The sequence below is a fragment of the Pipistrellus hanaki genome (genome assembly GCF_964339955.1).
Source record: "Pipistrellus hanaki genome assembly, chromosome: 1".
Classification (NCBI taxonomy): Eukaryota; Metazoa; Chordata; class Mammalia; order Chiroptera; family Vespertilionidae; genus Pipistrellus; species Pipistrellus hanaki.
In genome coordinates, this window is record NC_140503.1 from 72,868,536 (window position 1) to 72,882,677 (window position 14,142).

Genomic DNA, 14,142 nt, shown 5'->3' on the forward strand with positions numbered 1-14,142 from the left:
CCTAAAAATCAATGGAAAGAGTATCATTGAGTGAGAATTAACAACAATAACAAAAAGTGAAGCTGGGAGTTTACCCCAGATCTATCTGGCTCCCAAATATGATCGTTCTTTTCCGTTAAACTCCTCTGCCCACTGGGATTGGGTTTTATAATTCAGGGAAGAAATTAGAGCTTCTTCCCCTTGACAACAAAACTGAAAAGCAGCCGAAACCGGTTTGGCTCAGTGGTAGAGCGTCGGTCTGCAGACTGAAAGGTCCCGGGTTCGATTCCGGTCAAGGGCATGTACATTGGTTGCGGGCACATCCCCGGTAAGGGGTGTGCCAGAGGCAGCTGGTCGATGTTTCTTTCTCATCGATGTTTCTAGCTATCCCTCTCTCTTCCTCTCTGTAAAAAAAATCAATAAAATATATTAAAAACAAACAAACAAAACAAAACAAAAAAACCTGAAAAGCAAAGGACAGATGAAAAGCAGGCCAGTGAGAGGAGTTAGTGGCTGCGGGTCCTCCCCTCCATGCCCATTGGTGCTTGTCATGGCAGGAGCGGGGGGGTGGGTGGGTGGGGGGGGGCAGTCTGGGAGGTGGATGCATACAAGACATCCCAGATCAAAATACCGTGTTTGTAAACCAGTGTCCTTACCAGGGTTCATGTGTTTTCAGAAGCATGCTGGGAGAGGACAGGTGTTGAGAACCTAGCACTTCTCACCAATCACAGAAGGAATCCAGGAGTTGGTAAGAGCCACTGTTCCTCAGCAAGCCACCACATCCAGGGGGTCCAGCATGCAGTTGACTCCTCCAGGTAACCACAGTCCTCACAGGGACTAGGGAGCAGGAGGGTTCATTTCCCAAAGCAGTCAAAGGGCCACCTCCATGTCTTCCTGTATTTTATTTTATTTTATTTTATTTTTAAAAATATATTTTATTGATTTTTTACAGAGAGGAAGGGAGAGGGATAGAGATAGAGCTAGAAACACCCATCAGCTGCTTCCTGCACACCCCCTACTGGGAATGTGCGCACAACCAAGATACATGGAATCGAACCTGGGACCCTTCAGTCCACAGGCCGATGCTCTATCCACTGAGCCAAACCGGTTTCGGCTCTTCCTGTATTTTAAATGACCATGAGTGCTCTCCTGTTTCTGACAAAACCTGTTCAGTGTCCATTGGAAACTCAGTGACATACTCCTCACTCCGTCTGGCACTCAAGACCTTTTCCAACCTGCTCCACAACTTATTTCTAGCTTCATCTCCTTCCACACTGGCCAGGTGCTTTCCAGCTTTTGGGTCTTTGCTCAGGCTGTTCCTGTCTCCATCTGAGTCTCCAACTGTTGAAATCCCATTCCGTCTTTAATTCCCATCCAAAATATCACTTCCTCCTCAGACAGAAAGTTTCCCACCCACCCTTACCCTGGACATTCATGCTGTGGTATGAAAAACTCCAGAATAACTAAGCTTCTTAGTTATGCTTTATAAATAAACGAACAAACAAATAAATAATTTCAGAGAGGGGGAGAGATAGAAACATCAATGATTAGAGAGAATCCTTGATTGGCTGCCTCCCATACATCCTGAGCCCAACACCCAGGCATGTGCCCTTGACAAGACTCAAACCCAGCACCCTTCCGTCCACAGGCCAATGCTCTAGCCACTGAGCCAAACTAGCTAGGATTCTTAGTTATGCTTTTTTTTTTTTTTTTTTCTTAGTTATGCTTTTATCAGCCCATTGCCAGTGGCCTGCATTTAGTGTCCCCTCCCCTTCCCCCCAACCTCCCGCAATAGTCAATATTACTAGTATGTCTGCTGGGCAGTGTCTGAATGAGTGGCGTGTATTTCAGGTCCATCTGCTTATGGAGGTAGGGGTTTGGACACCAGACTGGAGCCTCAGCTCCTCCCACCCTACTCTCCCCATAGCCCTCATCAACTTTATTTAGTCTCCTTGGCACTATTCGCAGCCACCATAGCCACAGTGATGGGGACCAAGTCTCCTTTTGGAACTACATCTCCCATCATGCATCCAGGCCCCAGGATGCCAGGCTTGGCCTGAAGCGCGGACCGGGCCGTACCCGGGATCCAGGAAAGGTCGGGGGTGAAGAGCAAGCGCAGGGGGACGGCCCCCGTTCCCTTCTCACTGCGGAGGTCCCGGCCCTTTAAGCCCTAGCAGGCCTCTCGGGCCGGCCTGCCCGTGGCACCACTACTTCGGCCTAATATGGCCGCTCGCGCGGGGACTGGTCCGGAGAGCAGAGCCGGGCCGAGGTCCAGGGCCGGGGACTGTTCCCGGCATCCCTCGCGGCGTGGCGTGGGCTCTCGTCCCCACCTCCAGGTCCCGCGAGAGGGAGGCTTTCGGGCTCCGAAGTGACACCCGAGGCTCTGTGGTTGGGGAGGGCTGGTCGGCGGGGTCACCCGGGCAGTGAGCCACCGGCCTGCAGGGTAAGGAGGTGTGTGGGGAGCGCTGAAGGGACACCGGCCATGCGCCTGCTTTTGAGGGAGCCCTTTGGCTTGAGGACATCTTCAGCCATGCAAGGGATCTTACTGGAGACCTGTCACTGTCAGTCTTAAAACATCAGACAGACAGAGGGCGGGGGTGGGGGGGGGGTGGGGGTAAGGCGGGGCTTCCAGCACAGGACGGGGAGGAAGGGCTGCAGCACCAGCAGAGATTCTGTGACAGTGTTGGTTTCTCACAAGTTCTTTCCAGGGTGGTGGTGGTGTGTGGGAAGTGGGGTTGGGTGGGGGGTGGGGTGTCTTTTCTGAGCTGTCATGCTGCAAGGCAGAACCCCCTTGGGAAGTCAGCAAATGATTTAAATTTTTTTTTTTTTTTTTTTTTTTATTGACTGATTGCAGGTAGTAATGGCCCAGGGATTGATTGAGGTGGAGCGAAAGTTTGTTACTGGGCCTGAAACAGAAGAACGGCTGCAGGAGTTGGGGGGCACCCTGGAGCACCGGGTCACCTTCCGAGACATCTACTATGACACCCCTGAGCTGAACCTCATGCGGACCGACTACTGGCTGCGACAGCGAGAAAACAGTGGTTGGGAGCTCAAAATTCCTGGAATGGCAGGTGTCTCTGGACCCCACGATGTGTACTTGGAACTCACAGCTGAGCCTGAAATTGTGGCCCAGCTCTATAAGGTGCTGGGTGCTGAAGTCCTGGGGGCTGAGGGTGTGGCTGCTGTGCTGGGGCCACTAGGTCTGCAGGAAGTAGCTAGTTATGTGACTAATCGTAGTGCTTGGAAACTGGTGCTTTCCAGAGCTGATCAAGAGGAGCTTCCGCTCAGGGTGGACCTGGACACAGCCGACTTCGGCTATGCGGTGGGTGAAGTAGAGGCCCTGGTGCACAAGGAGGCCGAAGTCCCAGCGGCCCTAGAGAAGATCAACAAGCTCAGCAGCATGCTTGGTGAGGGAGGCGGAACCTTCTGTGCTTTCCGTTTCTCTCCTGGGTGTACCCATTAGGACAGTTCGCAGGGAGGGTTTTGGAGTTTTTTTCTCTAATGGTAATTGTTTTAGCAACTTTCTAGGAGACTGAGTTCCCTTAGGTTTCTATCACATCCCCTTTCCTCTTTTGCAGTAGTGCCCTAATCTTGATTTAATTCTGCCAAGTGTCTCTGATCTATCTCAGTCATTCTGATTTAGTTCTCAGACCTCTAGTCTTCAGTTCCATTTGTCAGTTCCTGCTTCAGTCTTCAGTCCATGCTCTCATCTCCCAATTCCTACCCCCTCATTTTTACAACTGCTAGATCTTCACTGAATGTGCCCTGTTGGCTTTCAGTACAAAGCAATAATGTATTTCTGAGAGACTGGGGCAGGCACTGGCAGACTTGTTTTTCCTGTTCCTAAGCTTAGTGACCTTTTAGACAGCTTGTCCACGCAAGTATGGGGTTGTGCATCCCATGGGGCCTTACAGCCCTTGAAAGCTGTTCTCACCATCTTGGCAAACATACACCGAGTCCCTAGTTATGTGCCCAGTATGCCGTCAGGTACTTCCAATAAGATACTGGCTTATGCCGAAACCGGTTTATACTTCTAGCAGGCGCTGGTAGTCCTGAGGCTGGTAGTCCTGAGGTCCCTCTCCCTTCCTCTCTGTGAAAAATCAATAAAATATATTTAAAAAAAAAAAAAAAAAGACACTGGCTTATCATGGCTCCACCACAAAAAGGCTAAAAGTCTATGTGAGTCCCATCCCATGGCTATAGCTGCTTCTCTCTCTCTCTCTCTCTCTCTCTCTCTCTTTTAAAAAAAATATATTTTATTGATTTTTTACAGAGAGGGAGAGAGATAGAGAGCTAGAAATGTCAATGAGAAACATCGACCAGCTGCCTCTTGCACACCCCCTACCGGGATGCCTGCAACCAAGGTACATGCCCTTGACCGGAATCGAACCCAGGACCTTTCAGTCTGCAGACCAATGCTCTACCACTGAGCCAAACCGGTTTCGGCTCTCTTTTTAATTTTAGAGAGAGGAAGGGAGAGGGTGAAGGAGAAACACTGACCACTTGCCTCCCATATGCACCCCAACCTGGATATGTGCCCTGATCAGAATTGAACCTGTGACCCTTCTGTGCACTAGACAGTGCTCCAGCCACCCTGGCTAGGGCTCTCCTTTTCTTTCTACATCCCTCTGTTTCCCTCTCTACATGTGCCCCATTACCAAATTAACGAGCTTTTTTTGCCTGTCTAGATGGACTTTAATCTTAATTGGGGGACAGGAGCCACATACTGAAATAAGTTGATACTCAGGCCCCCTCTGTCTTCATGGTGCATAAGTGCCTCTTTACCATTTCTCCTTGCTGGAAGAGGAGCTCATGCTTGGTTTCCCAGCCCCACTCCTGCCAGAAGTGGCCCTTTTGGGCCCCACTTCCAAAATCAGGGAGTGGGCTGTGGGTTACGCAAGCTGGTTGGATGGCTGGCATTCTTCATCCCAGGGCTGCCTTGGAGACAACTTGGGGGTCCGGCTGCGTGGGCAGGGAATAGACTCAAAGCATTTGTAGCTCTTTCTGCTTCTCTTGTTCTCCTTTTGCCTATAGGTGTGTTGGCACAGGAGAGTGCACCCTCCAAGCTGATCGTGTACCTACAGCGTTTCCGGCCTCAGGACTACCAGCGCCTGCTAGAAGTATATGGCTCCAGAGAGAAGCCGGAGCGGACTAATGATGCTGACAGTAGCCTGGGCTAAGGTGTCACTTCCTCAACAACCGAGAAGAGAACTCTGAGCCTAATGGGGTTCATTCCTTTCCTCACTTGCCTGTTCTCTTGGCTTCCCTTTCCACCGTGACTCCTCTCACCAGCTCTGCCTGTTCCTTCACGCTACCCTCAGTTATCCTGTGGAGCCCTCCCAGGCTGCCTCCTCTCCCTCATCCGTCAGATGCAATCTGTGGGCCGCCCCTCTCCCCTGGCCGCTAAGCAGCCTCCATTGATTTCCGCTCGTGTTTATAGGATTTCCACTTAGCCGTGATCAGTAGTTAAGCACAGGAAAATCCCTTGCCACCCCCCTTCCCTTGGTCGATGCCATTGATTCTGCCAGCGGCTCCTAAACCACCTTACAGCTGAGTTAGAGATGAGGGGAGGCAGCAGGGATTTCCCTGCTTGGGGGCGTGGGGAGTAGCGGCAGGTTGGGGAAAAGGGTGGGAATCCCTATTGGAAATCTAGAAATTCTGGTTTGATTTTGCCACTGTGCCCTGCTCTGGCCCAAAGGGTAAAGTGCCTCTGTGGGGTCAAATGTGTTCCCCAGCCAGAAAGAATACGCTTCTTTGTTGAAACAGATTCCAAGGGTACATACTTCCGGTTAAGACTTTTCCTTTGCTGTTATTCATATATTTTCTACTTCAAATATATACAAATATAACTCACTCCCTCAGGCTTTATTGGACTTTCATTATTTGTCCGGGAGAAGGGCGGGCCCCTCCAGTTCTGGCAATGCAAGCACAGGACCAGAGCGCCACCTGCTGGTAGTCCTCAGATGTAGGCTCCAAGAACCTGGGAACCCAGGGGTCTGGGACGCAGGAGGATTTCAGGCTGAGCGAAGGCTGAGCTACTGCCATGTCTCCACAGGCAAGTTGTTCACCTCGAACACCTCCTGCACTGACTGGCCATAGTGGCTGTAGGTGAGGCGCAGCTTTAACCGCAAGGGGGCCTAGGAATAGGGGAGTGGAAACCAGGGTTAGCACAGGTGACTGCTCCCTTCCCTGGGTCTTATTCACAGGAGGCTCCTGAGCTCACCTTGTTAGGATTGAGGACTCGGAGGACCTGGGTCACTGGAAGGCCACCCTGTGCTGGAACTGTGTCCCCACTGGGAGCCTGTAGCTGCAGCTGGAAACTCTGAACATGGGAGATCGGGCAGGTTCAGGCAAGCCCTGCACACCCAATAGTTTCAAACCCTCTTCCCATAACTCCCCAAGCGATCGTCTCTGCGTGGCACTCCCTTCTCGTCTCATTCTCTTTCCCATCCACCTCCTCCACTCATTGGCCTTTTCTCCTGGAGTGCCCAGGCCACCTCTGAATCCTGGTCTTCTACAAACCTTGGGCACAGCGGCCTGGCAGATGAAGTGGGTGACGTCACCCTCTGAGGCGTTGGTGGCAGTGACAGTGATTACGAGCAAAGTAGGGGTTCCAGGGGGTCTAACAAAAGACAGGTTCAGCTGTAGTCCTTCCCGCTCAAACACTTTAAGATTTGGGATGGGAGCTAGAGGAGGAAGAGAGAAGCAGCTTACTGTATGGACCAACGATGAGTTCATTCATTCTCCCATTCAACAAAGTTTAAGTGAGCTCCCACTGGTGTGGGGCACTGCTTGAGATGCTAGCGACAAAGTGGGCAAGGAGTTGGAGCTGACAGTCTAGTTTGGGGAGAGAATAAACAAGAAAAGCAAGATAATCACAAGAAGTTGGAGCTGACGGTCTAGTTGGGGGAAGATAATAAACAAGAAAAGCAAGATATTCACAAACTATAATTGGTGCTAGAAGGAAATAAACTAGGCCAGAGTAACTGGGAGGAACCAACTAAAAAAGGAGTGGTAGGGGAAGCACCTGACATTTTAGCTGAGGCTTGAAGAGTAAGAATAAGCTAGTCATTTGATGTGCTAGGGAAAGAATAGTCCATGGAAAAAGAACATGAATTGCCAAGGGCTTGAGGTGAGAGGGTCTGAGGAGCTAAGAGGGGTCAGTGGAGTGGGCAGGAGGGAAGTATATGAGATGGGCCAGGGAGGAAACAGAGTCTTCAGGCCAGGATAAGACATCTGGAACAAAGGGGAGACGTTGAAGGGTGTCTAGGAAGGGAGTACATGCCAGAACCCTATTACCTACTAAGATGGGGGCTCACAGCAGGGAAGAGGGTACTTGAACCTCAGGGCTTGGCTAAAGAGAAGAAACATCTCTCCCCCCAGCCCACCGCCCCGACATCTCCCTTTTACTGAGGCTTACCTGGGGCTAGGGGAGCACAGGGAAGGTCGAGCAGGTGTATTAAAGTGCCTTCTGGGGAGGGGTCCACAGGGGGAGGCTGCTGGGAATCCTCAGAGGGTCCATCCAGGAGATCTAACAGATCCAAGAGCTTTGAGGCCTGTGGGGAAAGGGCAGAAGGATCAGGGCTAGGTATGGAAGCCCCACTAAGTCCTCTCCCCCCTGGGCTCCACCTCCTTACCTGGGGCTCTGTGGGGACAGGGGCTGGTTCCAAAAGGCGGGTTGCTTCTTGGCTTTCCTTCACCTCCTCATCAGCCTGAGGGCCACCTCGTTCCACAAGAGGCATCTTTTCCAGGATGGCCGCCCTGTGAGGATGGAATGCAGGTTGTCCCTCTGGGTGGGCCCTGCACTTTTTACAAGAGGCGTGTGGCAGGAGGAGTAAGAACATGGAGCCCTGGACACATGGTGGGTTGGAAGTGCCCCTCTGACTTCCTGAGGTGGCACGCTATTGAAGGTTTCCAGATGAGCAAGGAGGGGTGGCAGCCAGCTCAGCTCCAATGAACTGGGAATGGAGGCTCTGACCGGATGAGGATTGTGACCCTGGTACCCAGAAAGGGACTCTGGGAAGAGGGCATTTGGGGAGAGGGCAGGGCCGTGGGCTCTACGCTGGGGCGGACCGCCAGTCGCACCTCATGTGGTCGTACTTCCGGAAGAGGGCGTTGTACTCCACGGCCCGCTGCTGCAGCTCCACGTCCAGGCAGCTCCCGTAGATGGACACCACCTGGCGGATGCGGCTGGGCCAGAGGTGGCGTGTGAGTGGGCATGGCCGTCTGCCTTGCCCTGCAACTCCAGGACGTGGCAGGGAAGGGAGAAGGCCCCACAGAGCGGGGCGAGGCCCATGATACTTGGCTCAAAAGGAAGAACCTAAGAATTGGGGGTAATGGGGAGGGGGGTGCCTGGAGAGGAACCCAGAAACTGGTGGGCACAGTGAAGGGACAGTCACTGGAGGCACCAAGAAGAGGTCTCTGGGAGGGGCTGGGACCCCTGCTTACTTGTTGTCCCCACGAAGCCGGGTGCTAAGCTTCATGAGGGCCGTGAGGGCGTATCCTCGGGTGGCTGGCAGGGACATATGGGACTGCAGCACCCTCTCCAGTAACGCCAGCACTTCTTCTTCTTCCACCTTTGCGGCGGGGAGGGGAGGGGGCACAGGTAGTGACCCTGGGCCAGCCCTGCCTTCCCCGACAAGTCCCCTCCTCAGTGTACCCTCAGTGCAGGTCTCACCTGAAGCGGCTCCGTCTCCTCACAGCTCCCCTCCAGCAGCAGGTCCCCGTATTCCCCAATGCACCAGGCTGCCACTTGCACCAGCGGTTGCTGTGTAGAATAAGAAACATGCTGGGTCAGTGTCTGGGTCCCCCCCTCACTTCCAACCCTGTGACTTCCCTTTAGGTTGGGAGGGGTGGGTAAAGGAAAGGGCCTTGGCACAAGGAAGTTATGTTAGTTTGTTCTCCCACTGCTCTGGTTCCTGGGCTTCCTCTGCCCTCTGGTGGCCAGGAGTCAGAACTACATGGTCTGACCACAAAGGGCGCAGCAAGGATGAAGTGAGGGTGCCTACTTAATGTATGGAAAGAGGGCTATGGATACTGACTGGCATCCATTAATTCACTCAGCGTTTAAGTAATAAAAAACCCCCAAATACATGCAGAAAGAGCTTTTATTGATCTCATTTGATCCCCAAGACAGTTCCGGGAGGGGGGCAGGGTAGAAAGCTGAGTGTGCCAAGCGTAAAGAAGGTTACATTAGTCATCTGGTTACAGCCAGTAGGACCAGAACCAGGACAGAAGTCCAGGTGTTCTGACTAAAAGCAGGGCCCTGCCCTTGAGGATGTCCTCCACTAAGTAGAAAGTTAGGACTTTGCCCTAGCCGGCGTGGCTCAGTGGATAGATAGAGCATCAGCCTGCAGACTGAGGGTCCCAGGTTTGATTCCGGCCAGGGGCACATGCCTGAGCTGCAGGCTCGATCCTCAGTAGCGGCCATGCAGGAGGCAGCTGACCCATGATTCTCTCTCATCATTGATGCTTCTGTCTCTCTCTCCTCCCTTCCTTTTTGAAATCAATAAAGAAATATATATTTTGCCGAGACCGGTTTGGCTCAATGGATAGAGCGTCGGCTTGGGGACTGAAGGGTCCCGGGTTCGATTCCGGTCAAGGGCATGTACCTTGGTTGCGGGCAGATCCCCAGTAGGGGGTGTGCAAGAGGCAGCTGATCGATGACTCTCTCTCATCGATGTTTCTAACTCTCTATCTCTCTCCCTTCCTCTCTATACAAAATCAATAAAATATATATTAAAAAAAAAAAAGAAACATTTTTTAAAAAGTTATGACTTTGAGGGGAACACCATTGGGAACCGGGTGTAAGGCGTAGTTGGCTCAGGAGGGCCTGGGAGGGTTGGGCAGCCTGGGGTCTGGGTGGGGGGACATTACCTGGGAGATGTCCTGTGCCAGGGCACTGTAGAGGCGGCGCACAGAGTAGGCGTGGAGCTCCTGGGCCCCGCCAATCAGCTGGGTCAGGTTGGCCACCGCATCATCCCGAACATGGGTGCCCGCCTAGAGCAGCATACGCGGCCCAGTCAGTGTGCGAGCCCTGCCTGCTCCTGCCCAGCTCTCTCAGACCCGACCCTGCCTCACCATTGTCAGCACTCGCAGGATGGTGTCTATGTGCCATCGCTTGGTCGGGGCAAACCTAGGGGACAGAGGGCATTTCAGTCCCAGCACTGACCCACCCTCTCTGCCTCCTGGGCACCGGTCACCTCACCTCTCTGCGGCCAGCAGGATCCCTGAGGCACAGTCTGCCCGCAGGTCAAGGGGGCAGGTCTCCAGGAAGCCCTGAAGCTCTTGTGTCATGGCTCGCACGTTGGAGCTGTTCACCAGAGCCAGGCTCAGTTCCAGGGCCCGCCTGCCGGGACAAAGATGCGTCTCTATGAGTCACTTAGGCCCTCCTCTTCCCCAAGCACCTGTCTTAGTCCCCTTCCTCCAGCTGCTCTGAGCCGGTCCACATATTGGCCACCAGAGCTGGGCCTTCTGTCTTGCTCACCGGCTGAGAGAGGCGTCAGGTTCCCGAAGACATTCCACCACAGTGGGCCGGTGGCGCTGCACCGCGCTGTGATCGGACTGCACCAGCCGCAGCAACGATGTCAGGGCCACGTATCTGAACAGAATGAGAGAGGCCCCATCGCGCATGGCCAGCAGCCCTCCCCGCACCATCCTGCCCTGGGTGCAGGCATCAGGATGAATTGGGAGTCTACGGCCATACCACCCTGAACGCGCCCGATCTCGTCTGATCTCGGAAGCTAAGCAGGGTCGGGCCTGGTTAGTACTTGGATGGGAGAATGAATGGGAGAGTCTGGGAGGAGCAGGGCAGAGGGCCAGGGTTCAGCGGCACAACCCAGCCAAGCACATGGCATTTTTACCTAATATTCTTGTCACTGTTGAGCAAGAAGCGGCCAAGGATGTTGACAGCTAGAACCTATGGAGGCAGAGGTCAGGGACAATTAGGGAAGGAGCAACCTGCTCCTTCAGGAGTGGGAACCGGCTGCCACAGGAACCTGTCTTCCTGGCTGGGGTGGGTGGGTGGGTGGGTGGGGCCACAGGGGGAGGTAGAGGAGAGGGTACCCGCAGGCCAGCTGCAGAGCGGATGTCCACGATGGTGAGCACCGTCTCAAACAGGACCGCGCTGCCTGCATTTCGGCTGGTGTCTGTGTTAGTGGCCACCTGAATGGGTGGGACAGAAGGTGCATGTAAAATGGGCCCTGTCCTCTCCTGAAGCCGCTGGAAGGTCCCCACAATGCCACTCAGTCCTCAACCAGCTAACAAAGTTCCCTACGCCCCCACACACTACGTGCCAGAGGCTACCATACTGAGGCAGGCTGTGTCCCTCATGGATATCGCAGTCTGGAGGGAAACGGTGATTATATGGCCACCTCATGGTGAGTTCCCATGTGGGAGCTGCCCAGCTGGGATCACAGAGCAGCATACTTAACCAGCGCCCCTCCCCGTCCCCCACCTGGGCCAGCAAGTCATTCATGCTCTCACTGCTCTCCTCGTGGTTCCGGCCCAGAATCCGAAGCAGACGAAGTATCTGGACCTGCGTTTGGGTCAAAGGTGGAGAGGTTCTTAGGGTAAGGAGCCAAGGGGCTGAGGAGAAAAATTTGACATCGAGGAGAGCACTGGGAGGGTCTGGCGGGTTTCCTATAGCCTCTCTGTCCCTCTGCCTCGGCGCCACGGGTTCCGTAGGCCCTGGGAGGGACCCAGAGATATGTGAGGCCAGGGGATTTGGGAACAGGCTGTTTTTTTACTTGTTAGTAAACTGGATTTTCTGACCTTTAGGCATCCCTTCCCTGCACTGGTCCTCGGGTGACCTGGGCAGTCCTGTGCCTGCCACCCTACCCTGCCCAAGACACTAACTGAGCCAAAGTGTTCTCCGGGAGGTGACCACTGGCCACGGGCTTACTGCCACGCTCTCTGTTCCAGGGACCCCGCTGAGAAGCTCAGCCCACCTGTAGGAAGGGGTCACTGACTCCAGATATGCTGTGTTCGGAGGAGTATCCCGTCGTTGACACCAGAGTCCGGAGGATCTGCACCAGCTGGGGCACCACCTGGAGAGAGGCACAGCCTTATCTGGGCAGTCTTCCTCGTCTTCTCAGCCATCAGCCCCATCCCAGCCCCACTGCCCCTCCTTTCCTGGCCCAGGGCCTGTCCCTTCACCAGCCCACCTTTCGAAAGTGCTTGAGGGCTGCAGGGCTTCGTTCGCAGAGCTCTGTGATCAGCGTGATGGTGCCCAGCAGGACGCCTGGTGTCGGGGCAGGGGAAGTGAATGGTGGGCCAGGGGCACAGGAGAGTCTGCTGTGTGTGTGCGCACATACTACCCTTCTCCAGGGAGCTACGGTTCCTGTCCCACTTTCCGCCTCTGGCCACAAGCCAGAGCTGAGGAGGGGATGGGAAGCCCGAGGGTCTTACCGTGGTGACGTTCGTGGAGCAGTTTGGCACAAACTGGGAGGAAGGTGTCGGAGAGCTCAGGGACTTTTCGGATCATGTGCACTGCAGTCAGCACAGCCTGCAGAGGTCAGGGGGCTCAGAGAGGACAGGGGTCTGCCAGGAGGGGCCCCCACCTCTGCAAACAGGACAGTTTCCGGAGGGACAAGTCTCTAGAGTCCCGCCATCTCACCTTCTTACGCAAGTAGGGGCTTCGCTCTAGGAGCAGTTTCTCCACCTCGGTGGCCAGGTCCCGGCACATCTCGGCAGAGCCCATGGTGCTCAGAGTGCACAGGGCCAGGCCTTGTACGGCCTGAATACCCTGGCTCAGGTCACTGCAGAGTTTTGGGAGGACCGTCAGTCCTTCCCTACCTACAGCAGGCAGCGCCCGGGGAGCCCCCAGTTCCCCTCTCTCCCATCTCCCTGGTCCCAAATGCTTCCCAGAGGCTCTCACTTCTTGATGCTGTTGGTAATGAGCAGGTGGGCATCCTGCCTCTCATCCAGTAGCAGCATGGCTCCCAGGTAGCCCACCCTCTTGTCTATGAACCTGGGGGAGGCGATCAGTTTCAGGCACTCCATCTATAGGGAAAGAGGCAGACCCGGAAGGGACAGGAGTGAAACTGGAGGCACCAACATCCCTTTTCTAGCTTCCTCCTCAACACCAGGTTAAGTTCTCAGGGCACCAGGTTCCATCACCCTCCCTTCAGCAAAAGGAGAGTCTCAGAACATTCCGAGTTGGTGGGTAGCTTCAAGAAAAGGAAGTTGAGGAGAATGGGAGAGGAGAGGAGGTGCCCCGAATGGGGCTGGCCAGAGACTGCAGGGTTCGGTCCACCTGATGACAAACAGAGGCTGCACTGGGGAAGGGGGTCGGTGCTGCATGCTGTGAGGGCTTGGCACGTTGCAGAATTAAAACAACAACAACAAAAAAACAGGGGCAGCACAAATAGGCGAGCAGGCCCAAGGCCCTATCCCACCAGCCGCCCTCCTCAAACGCAGGGGGCAGGCACCCCGGGGCGGTACCTGTCCAAAGTGGGCGGGGTAGCCCAGCATGTGGACATAGAGCAGTTTGGCCAGCTGGCGGTGCCGGTGCAGGGGGTCCCCATCGCGGAAGGAGGCCCGGATGTGGGCGCACTCCTTCTGGATCACTTCCCGCTCCTGCGCCTGCGTCTTGGCCCCTCGGATCTCCTCGATCAGATCCTGAAGCTTCAGCGAAGACATCACCATCCTGGGGGCGGCGTGGGGGGAGCATAGCCCGGGGAAGGAGAGGGCTGTCACCGCCTCCGGCCTTCCTGCCCAGGCTTGCCGGGTGCCAAGACCCCGAAGGCCGGGGGGTCCCCCAACTCCCCTAAAACTGAGCCTCCCTGCACCTTTCCCCGCGGAAGCCTCCAAGCTCCGCCCCCTTCTCCCCGCGGAGGCGACCCCCACTACGCATGCGTCCCCGCCCCGCCCCGCCCCGCACGCGCCCCGACTGAGCATGCGGGGAAGCCCCGCCTTTTCGCCCCCCTCCGCCCCGCCGGACGCCCCATCCCCGGCTCAGCCGGGCCTTCCCTTCCGGGGCTCCGCGCTGCTGCCCCCGCGGGGTTCCTCCCGGCGCTCCATCCCAGGGCCCCGGCTCCCCGCACGGACGCCAGCCTCACCTGGCTGCGGGCTCCGCTCGCTCGCTCCGCTCCCCCCGGCGTTTCCTGGTGCAGCGCCGGGCGGGGCTGGGTGCTCCGCCTGGTCCTCCCCTCTCCCCGCCCC

At 55.3% G+C, this 14,142-nt stretch overlaps 2 protein-coding genes across 6 annotated transcripts; one reads left to right on the plus strand and one right to left on the minus strand.

Moving 5' to 3' along the window:
• The first annotated feature begins 1,728 nt into the window (after positions 1–1,728).
• Positions 1,729–5,832, plus strand: THTPA (thiamine triphosphatase). Of its 3 annotated transcripts, none has more exons than XM_084883463.1 (3): positions 1,729–2,430; positions 2,834–3,386; positions 5,014–5,832. In XM_084883463.1, exons 2-3 carry the CDS (start codon positions 2,840–2,842, stop codon positions 5,157–5,159), a joined length of 693 nt encoding a protein of 230 aa, XP_084739589.1. In that variant the 5' UTR covers positions 1,729–2,430; positions 2,834–2,839; the 3' UTR covers positions 5,160–5,832. The 3 variants fall into 3 exon arrangements, with proteins under 3 accessions (XP_084739589.1, XP_084739588.1, XP_084739590.1); XM_084883462.1 differs by having other exon boundaries at positions 1,735–2,422; XM_084883464.1 differs by lacking the exon at positions 1,729–2,430 and adding an exon at positions 2,638–2,661.
• Positions 4,444–14,129, minus strand: AP1G2 (adaptor related protein complex 1 subunit gamma 2). Of its 3 annotated transcripts, XM_084883403.1 has the most exons (22): positions 14,040–14,129; positions 13,423–13,627; positions 12,857–12,981; positions 12,596–12,737; positions 12,388–12,484; positions 12,144–12,220; positions 11,928–12,026; positions 11,435–11,515; positions 11,044–11,142; positions 10,842–10,897; positions 10,466–10,579; positions 10,187–10,327; positions 10,060–10,114; positions 9,856–9,978; positions 8,657–8,746; positions 8,428–8,555; positions 8,065–8,169; positions 7,617–7,740; positions 7,400–7,535; positions 6,502–6,665; positions 6,203–6,301; positions 4,444–6,116 (listed from the first exon to the last, which is right to left on the minus strand). In XM_084883403.1, the coding sequence occupies exons 2-22, from the start codon at positions 13,624–13,626 to the stop codon at positions 6,015–6,017; spliced, it is 2,361 nt and encodes a 786-aa protein (XP_084739529.1). In that variant the 5' UTR covers position 13,627; positions 14,040–14,129; the 3' UTR covers positions 4,444–6,014. The 3 variants fall into 3 exon arrangements, with proteins under 3 accessions (XP_084739529.1, XP_084739531.1, XP_084739530.1); XM_084883405.1 differs by lacking the exons at positions 12,144–12,220; positions 14,040–14,129 and having other exon boundaries at positions 13,423–13,807; XM_084883404.1 differs by lacking the exons at positions 4,444–6,116; positions 6,203–6,301; positions 6,502–6,665; positions 14,040–14,129 and adding an exon at positions 6,714–6,816 and having other exon boundaries at positions 13,423–13,771.
• Positions 14,130–14,142: the final 13 nt, after the last annotated feature.